Source organism: Meleagris gallopavo, chromosome 1, assembly GCF_000146605.3.
Source record: "Meleagris gallopavo isolate NT-WF06-2002-E0010 breed Aviagen turkey brand Nicholas breeding stock chromosome 1, Turkey_5.1, whole genome shotgun sequence".
In the NCBI taxonomy this organism is placed as follows: Eukaryota; Metazoa; Chordata; class Aves; order Galliformes; family Phasianidae; genus Meleagris; species Meleagris gallopavo.
In genome coordinates, this window is record NC_015011.2 from 11,701,814 (window position 1) to 11,711,123 (window position 9,310).

Here is a 9,310-nt window from a genome sequence, read left to right on the forward strand (position 1 = left end):
CAGTTTGGAGCAAAAATCCTCTGCGCTTCGATCGATCCCGGAAGATGCCGAACACTCAGAGTTCCCACTGAAATCATTAAATGCTGTAGGTAGAGAGCACCAGGCAGGGTTAATCCCTAAGGCTGCAGTGCCCCAGCTGTTTGCGAGTCACGAAGAAATGCACTCAATATTTATCCGCGGGACAAGCTGAAATACAGAATTACTGTAATTTTTACTTTATGAAACAATTTGGAGATCCTTTCAATAAATTCAAATCGCGATCTTTTTGATTTGCTTTGTTTTTGGAATGTCCACCATATTCTGGTAAGGAAACAAAGGGAGCATTGCAACGCTAACAGCTTGAAAAGGCATGAAACATAACCAAGCAGAACGCACAGATCAGTGGCAAATACAAGTGAAAAACTGAACAAATCACTATTACAGTTTTCTGTAAATTTGATTCTCTTTAAAACCACAAATTCATAAAAGGTTAAATCCATCTGCAGGTCATAGAAAAGAAAAACCCTGTGGAGTAGGGCTGCTGAGAGATAGAGATTATAGGCTGGTTCCTGTTCCGTGTTATGGAAGAGTCCTTATTCTACCAGTCCGGTTTGATGTCTTCTAGAAGAGAAACCAAGTTCAGATTCAGAAAACATCTTTCGGTACATAATGCTTTAACAACATCTGCATCCGAGAGAACTCAAACCAGGAACTTATTTCACATCCACCCCTATTTATTGATCACATTATAGACTTTTAAGAACTGCTTTGAGTAAACTGGGTATTTCCTTTTGCGACTATCTGATTTTAGAAAGTTTTAGTGAATCTTATGTTCATTAACTCAGTGTATCAGTAGAAATAAGAGCAGCAATCAGACAGTAACTTTGAGGAATTGTTTTTTCTGCACAGCACATTTTCATGCCTGAGGAAACCCCAGCACACATACTGGCACCTTCCCTTCATAGAAACAGCTCAGTATTTATAAACCACTGCATACTGAGATCTATGATCTACTTAAAAGCACTATGAAGAAAAAAACACTGATTAGTTACAGATCTGGAAGGAGGACAAAATCCGGACAAAACAAGCCTTAAACATATATACAGTATCTACAGGCACAAAGAATTTGACTGTAAAACTGTAACTTCATTCACATTTACTAAAAATGATGAAGATTTTGTAAGGAAAAGTAGTGCTTTTTATTACAGCAACAACAGCTGGAAAACCAGGCACACCTTTATGTACACAAGCTCCTGTTCAGTTCTCAAATAGATGCAGGAAAGTTCAAAGTAAACATAAATTGAGAACAACCCGTGTGAGCTGAAGTTGAGTTTAATGCAGTGGAGAAAGGCAAGCAGGTCCAGCAGGCATCGAGTGCCCACGGCCCACACAGCAACACTGAGAACACCACGCCTCTTATGTCTGCTTCCCAGGCCTGCTCTCAGGAATACATGCCTGTTTTTTTCCAGCTGTAAAACTCCATGTAGTAACTGACGTTCTCTCTGCCTACTGACATTGCATCACTTGGACTCTGATTATCGTGGTTACATCAGCACTAATATTAAAAGCAAAACAGTTCAGGCTTTCTCTCAGGCCCCAGCGTACACTGACTGCCAAAGAATACATTTGCAGATCCACTTATGTTACCTAATTAATAACACTTTTTATAAAGAAATAGTACAGCTCAGCTTCAGACTAGAATTTTATTTAGAGGCAACTCCTTCACCAGATTGGAGAATCAAAGCTGTCAGCAAAGCAGCTCCGATGTGGCAGTGGGAAGCAATCATGGCTCCAAGCACTAACATCCTGTGTCAGAGTTAACACAGAAAAAAAAAAAACCAACAGGAACAATACGTTTAGTAAAGCTTAACAGATCTTCATTTTCCTTTGTATTTGTATTCTGAACTCCATGCTCAGCTACGAAGCTGCCAGAAATATATTTTTAACACCAGTCTGCGAGGCTTAGAACAAGCAAACACTTCTATTTTTGATAAAGTCATGGAAACAGGCAGCTGAAAAGCTTACCAGTAGCCTCTGTTTGTATATAGCTGCCACAAAATTAATGTTTTGTCCAGTAAGGTTTTCCCTGCGGGATCCAGGCAACAGATCCCAGCACTATGTGCCTGGGCAGTGTGCATTTTGTACTCATACAGGAGCACAGGGCTAAAACAAAACCAGTTCTACACTTCAGATGAGCTTTATCCCACATTTATCACCAGTAGCTGGATGACAGTGTCTCACACAGCAGCTTGCCAGTCCCTACGAGTGCTGTGGTATGAAGACAACCCTCCACTTACTTCCCTTCAGTGCAGTGCTGTCACACGTACACTCCTTTGCATTCAGTACCAAGGGTGCAGAGGGTGGAACTGCTTTACCTTTTGACAGTTCATCATGACTCAGAACATGTTTTAATGGTGAGAGTGCTGTGGGTTATCACCACCACAATAATTACTTTTCTTATGCTGCACCTGCAGAGCAGAAACTAAGCAGCATAACCATCTGGAAGAACTACGTTGTGGTGTACTCAGAATGCACATGGGATTCTAAAATGCTGACCGGTCAAACAAAGAAATGAGCTGGCATTTCTGTTTACTTGTGGTTACATCTTGCTGAGGTGGAAACCTTTTTCAAAACAAGGATCCTGATAATTCTTGATAGATGACTCAATTTGGAGAGTCAAATGCAAAAGAGCTGACCTTCAGAATTTACTACAATTACCCAACCAGCAGTCTGTGCGATAAACAGGCCTGGTGGGAGCATAAGGATTTCTCAAGTCTGAGAAGAATGCAGGCTACACTTTCAGATTAGTTTCTCTGAACAATTAAGTCCTCTGCCTTCCCCGTCCTGCTTCTGCCTTCCCTTTGCTAATTTTCATTTCTGCCTCTTTTTAAACACTGTCCTTTCTGTGCCAGTCTGGGACTCTGCCGTGCCATCCAGCCCAGCAGGGGAAGCGGGACGGAAAAGACACGCTAGCTTAGCTGGATCCTGCGGAGACACGTTGCTGCTGCTGCTGCTTTTTTATCACCAAAGCAACAGACAGTGGGCATCGGATAAGCCAATGTGAAGCATATTATAGGTGGTGGAAAACAAGCAGAGAACTTGTTATTCATAAATCTCAGAGGGAAAAATAGCTGGAAAAACACTAAGCGTGAGGAAAAAAACCTAGTATTAACCTGTAAATAATTGCATTTATAAAGAAAACATATTTTAAGGCTTTGCAACAGAAAATATTTAATCACCACTTACAAACTATTTAAGTGCACTTTTAAAAAAACAACTTACTTGTCTGTTGTGTACTGGGTTTGATGTACTCGAAGGACTGGATTGTGACAAAGCTACACTGCTATTTTTTCCAATCTGAAAGACATTAATTGAGCAGCATTGAGAGACATATTTGTCAGTTGAATGCAGACGCTGGTAATGGCTTTCCTTTTCCTGAGCGAAGTGGCACTAATTGATTTGCATTTGGAACACAGGTATTTTGCTATTACAAAAAAAAACAAACAAACAAACAAACTTCTTCAGAGTCATAATTATCTCTTAGAGCCAGTATTTTACATAAACTCTTAGAAGGCACGTCAATACTACCAGAGATTAGAAAGCAACATTAAGAAATGGTTTCTGGTGGAATTCAGGTTGTAAAATCCCACCTCTGTGGCCAGGAGAACTGGTTTGTGTGCTCACCACACTCGCTTTGTCAGCAGGCCAGCAAATGACAGCACAGTGCTCAGAGCCCTCCTCCCACAGCCCCTGCCCTCTCCTTGGGGCGCATGGCTTTAGAGCAGCTGGCTGAGCACCATGGCACGCCCTGCCTTACTGCATCTTCTTCCACGTGGCCTTTGTTCAGCATTGCTCAAAGAAGCACATATTAAACAGCAGAATCAAACTCCAGAGGTTTGAACACACAACTGTCCCACATTACTGGATCACAGAATTTCTTTGGGAATAAGTGCACATTATTAGTATGTGTACATACATTTTAAAAGTATGTACACATACTAATAGTGTGTACATATTAAATAAATAAATAAATAAATAAATAAAATACTGCAAAATTCCATCTGTGTACTTAAATCCTTGAAAGATTACAGCACTCTGCAGGAGCAGTCTGTTTTAGACTTTTTTGCAGCGACCCATAAACACACGGTGGATATTTCTGTTGCTGCACAAGAGGGAAGAGAGCTACTGAATCAAAGGGGTTATGAGACTGACCAAAAGTGACCAGGGACACCTGCTCACAATGGACAAGTGACCAGATATGAGCAGTTATCCACATCAATGATGGACTTGAAGTAATGGCAACTTTAATCATCTGACAGAGAGGTAACGAAGATCCATCATCTGAACAAAGTGAGAAATGCAGCTGCAAATTTCTCACTGAATAGACAAGACTTAGGCAGTGGCCAGCAGTTTTCATCAACATCAGTTTTCTCCTTCCCTTCTGCAGCATCATTTGTTATTTCCCATTTCATACATACACTGAAGAGCAGCCTATGGCTCCCTGTACACACCTGGGCAGTGGTACACACCTGGGCAGAAATGGGCATTGCTTTTGCGTACAGCTGACTTCTACTGCAGTTCCAAACAATGGCACAAAGACTGAAGGGGCAGCCCCTGCCCACCCAGCTCCCCCTCAGCCTGTTCTGAATGTTACAGCTCTTCTTCTCTAGATAGCAATGCATCACATGCAGCTTTTCTTCAATAGACAAATCTTGAACAGATACACAGCCCTGTAAAATCTTTCCTAGCTATTCCGAACACTATGGCAAACTCGCAGACCTTTCCTCCTTATATCCACCATTGACAATATTCATAAAATCCTTGCACAATACAATACAAACACATAGAATGGAACCAGAGAATGGCCTGGGTTGAAAAGGACCACAATGATCATCTTGTTTCAAACCCCCTGCTATGTGCAGAGTCGCCAACCACCAGAGCAGGCTGCCCAGAGCCACATCCAGCCTGGCCTTGAATGCCTCCAGGGATGGTGCATCCACAACCTGCTTGGGCAATCTGCTCCTGTGTGAAAAACTTCCTCCTAATATCTCACCTAAATCTCCTCTGTCTCAGTTTAAAACCATTCCCCCTTGTCCTATCACTATCCACCTCGTAAACAGCCATTCCTCCTCCTGTTTATATGCTCCCTTCAAGTACTGGAAGGCCACAATGAGGTCTCCTGGGAGCCTTCTGTTTTCCAAACTGAACAGGCCCACTTCCCTCAACCTTTCCTCATAGGAGAGGTGCTCCATCTTTTAAATGAGAAAAACACTCACTGAGAAACGGGTTTGCAGCTTGCAGAGATCTTGGAATCACATGGAGAACACAGCCCACCTCTGCAGAGCTGCCCTCTGTGCTGCCCCGATGAAAGGCTGAGTGCTGCAGGCTGCTGCTGGGCTGCGCTCCTCAGCAGAAGGGCCGTGTGAAGACCGAGCAGCCGCAGGCCGCTGTGAGGAGAGCGAAGACAGCGCCAACCGTGCCGGGGCTCAATGCTGCACACACCATCTATAAAGCGGGAGGCTGAGGCCTCATCCTTTCTTACTTTTAAAAATAAACTCTACTACAAAACTAAGCGCTTAGCACTTTCAGTACTACCTATCAGGAAGACCTGAATTAAATTAGAAAAAAGAAGTCCAGGGCTTATCAGCAGTCACTTGAGCTTTTTCTTGTGTTCTTATTTCCTTAATTTAATTTTCCTTATTACATCAGGGAGCAGGAACAAGATTTTAAGTAACGTCGTATTTTTTGTGGAATTTTTACTGCAATTGCACTTCTAGTGCACGGCAAGCCAAAACAGCACAGCTTAAAGCTGATTGCAAGTGCTACATCCTCTAGAGTTTTAGTATTCCCACATACAGGACATAATATTCTAAGACCCACGTGCTTAAGCGGGTGCAAATTTCATTTGTTTATGGCACAAACAAACAGCAGGAATTCAGCATCCTTGTCACAAAGCTGTGAGTCAGACACCTGAAACAGTCAGCTTCACCTCACTGCTATACTGGACAGCCAGCGCAGCTCCAAGGACAGCTACTTGAGCAGCAACAGATGACTTCTACATATACATACATATATGCACACATACACCTCTATGTCTACTGTTCATCATCATACATATCTAACATTTTTCTTAAGGGAAAACTACAGCGTGAATTAATCACATATTAGCAAAGGCCTCTGAATGACCCTTGATGGTTTGTTTACTGCTGTTATTGTGTGAGTTGCTGAAATATATCCTACACTGGCACAGGAATGTCCCACAGGCACATATCCAATCACTAAGGGACTCAGAATGTGAACACGGGACCTCCTTACAAATGCATATATCTCACAAGCCTACATACACCATATACATTTGTAAGACTTCTCTGGACTACAACAGCTACAGATATATTTACGTAACGTGAAAAGACGATGCAATCCATTTTCTCCTGCCAGTGTTTGCACCAAAGTAACAGCCTGTACTTACTTCTTCTTCCCATTTGAGATATGGTATCTCAGGGTAAGTTCACCTTTTTAGGCACATACGTATTTCAAACATCAGATGTGTGACTGAACGATGAATTTACAGCATTCTCCACTGATTTCAGTGACTTAAAGATTAATTCTGATTGCAAGACACATTTAAAATGATAAAGGGCTTTATAAAAGGATTTAAACAGAAAGACAATACTGTAGCCCATTTTTAAATGCCAGTTCAATAATCTCAGCTGCACCTCTAATGGAAGCAGGAAGGAGAAAACAGACATCTAAGCCATTCTGAGGCCTTCGTTCTGCCTGTTACACTGCATTTAGCATTTCTTCATTCCCTCCTTCCACTCCCACTGCTGCCTGCTGTCACCCATGGACTGCCTTGTCCTAGACACTACCCTCTCCATTTCTTAATTCTACTTCATGCACAACATCCTTGTGAAAGGCGAGTTTCACAATAGCTCAGAAACAAACCTGTCCTAAGCTACTTTCTCTGGATTTTCTGACATTGCTCTCTGTGTTTCTGACACCCAGAGGCCAGGGCAAGCTTTGTTTTCTGCACACAGCACTGCATTGGATGCAGTGGCAGAATTAACCAGAAGATCATATTAAAGATAGCACTGGCAGCTTTTTCAGCAAAATTTAATTTACATGTACTGTTGTCTATATACAGAATCACTGAAAGAAAAGCCAAAGCTCTATTGCTAATGATGAGGAAGAAACCTTATCTGCTACAGCGACTTCAATATTCTGAAGGTGTTCACAGTAAAAGATAAACAAGCGTCAATTAAAGATGATCTGGTTAAGATCTTAATTTCTTAATTCTCTCGGTTTCAAATAGGAAACAGCATCTGAAGTCACGTGTCTCAGGCCTCCCCCACAGGAAAAGGCAAAATGTAAGCACTCTGCATAAATGAAATGAGGTTTATCATTAACATTAAACAACGAATCAGCAACAAATGTGGGAAAAACAGAAATGTTGACTCTTATCTCCCAGCTTTAATGACACACAATTTATTTCAGAGAGATGAGGATTAAGACTGAAAATTGATTTCTAAAAATTACTTATCCATTCTTGACATTTAGTTTCACTTTCAAATTCACAAATGACTATTATATTAACTGAATAAAAATTCTCATTAAAATATTTCAAGACAGTAAAAAAACGCCTTTCCCCTTGGCATGTCTCTATGATTTGTACAAAATAAATACATTTCTATATGAACCCAAAAAATCAGCTGTTTGATGAAAAACAAACCAAAGCAAACACTGCATTTTCTTGTTCATAATGCATGAACTACTTCAAGTGAGTCAAACATGACCTGCAAAAAAATAACCAGAAGGGTCCCTTACCTGCCGAGAGATGGAGCTGCTTGTTGGATCTGGCACCGCAGAAATAAGGTTGGCAGTGCTCTTTCTATGAACACTATTCATACCAGGCATTTTAGTGATTTTACAGGCTTTGCTACTAGAACTAGAGTTTTTACGTTTTTTCCTTCTGATTTGTCGAAAGAAAGGGGTAGAGAAGACACTGCATTATGTGCTCCCAGGGAGTGGTCCCCTGAATGGTGCACAAGAGAAGGTACAGACAGATTAGAAGAGTCAATACTGCTTACTACCATGCTCATGTGTTTCACTGAGTCTGTTGAACTACTTGATAATGAAGTCCGTCCTGAGGGCTCCAATTTGGCACTGAGTGGGCTTGTTCCATTGTTTGTATTGTGCACAGACATACTGTTATAGGAAGATGTGGCCTGATAGGAGTTCAAAGTCGAACTGGTGTTCAGGACACAGTTCTTTTTGTGGGACCCTGAAAATGAAGATGAGGAAGATGTCTGCAAAGATAACGAGGATGACGATGACTGCGGCTTTTTCTTTTTGTTACTTGAAGACTCGTCGCTACGAGATGACAAGTCTTTTACTTTTGAGGATTTGCTGGTTTTTGTTTTGGATGGCTTGTGGGATGGGGAAGGGATGACTGCTGGCACTGGTGACACAGCTGATGGCGCCTTGAAGGTCGAGTCCATGATACTTAGGCTTGCAGCCATATGAGGAAAAGCTGTAGTGTGTGACATAATGGAATTTGTATCCGACGTCGTCACAAAGGCTGCATTTGATAACATGGCTGATGTCATTATGTAAGAAGAAGTGATTCTTGAGCTGATAGGTGTTGACGGAATATATACTGCACTGGGGTTGCTGAAAGGTTGTAAGACGGACGCTGGAAAGGGAGTGGAGACGTGTGCTGCTGGAGAAGGCATGGGACTGTCTGCCGCAGGAGGGATTTTCCTGAACAGGAAAGAATAAAAGAGATTTAGATCCATTAAAAACTTCCATCTGAACAACATGGATAAGAGAAGATTCCTGGAAAAGACCAACTTATTAAAAAAAGAAAAAAAAAAGGCAAATCTGGTTCATTTTTGTTTTGCTCCCTATTCCGCCAACCAGACATATTTTAATATTCACAGTTTGAAATAAGTTGCACATTCTATAACAGCTTAAAAATACCTTCACTCCTGATTTTTTTCTTTATAAACTTCAAAAGCCTGTCACAAAGCTTGCGTGTTTTGATGTTCTAAGATTTCAGGAAAACAGCAAATTGCCTTTTCCTAAAAATGTATGTTCAGATGAGGGACACTCATTCTGTGAAGGCACTGGAGATATAACAGAAGTTTAGGTGAAGATCTATGCAGCGCAATGTTTTGTGCATGGAACATCACCCCTAAACTGTGCAGTTCCACTATTAAACCAGAGCTGAGCTGAGCTTCTGCACACTTGTCCCATGTTGCAATTACATATATGGTGTTACAATTAACCACCTTCTTACAAATTTTATCTCTTTTTTTAATCTACTTTACAA

General features: G+C 41.4%; 1 protein-coding gene across 1 annotated transcript; it reads right to left on the reverse strand.

The window, feature by feature from the left end:
* Positions 1 to 768: 768 nt before the first annotated feature.
* On the reverse strand, positions 769 to 8,789 carry LOC104914402 (ataxin-7-like protein 1). Its single transcript, XM_031552940.1, is given in 4 exon segments — positions 769 to 1,785; positions 3,262 to 3,336; positions 7,804 to 7,943; positions 7,946 to 8,789. Coding segments are annotated over 4 exon segments (1,128 nt in total). The 5' UTR covers positions 8,775 to 8,789; the 3' UTR covers positions 769 to 1,701.
* Positions 8,790 to 9,310: the final 521 nt, after the last annotated feature.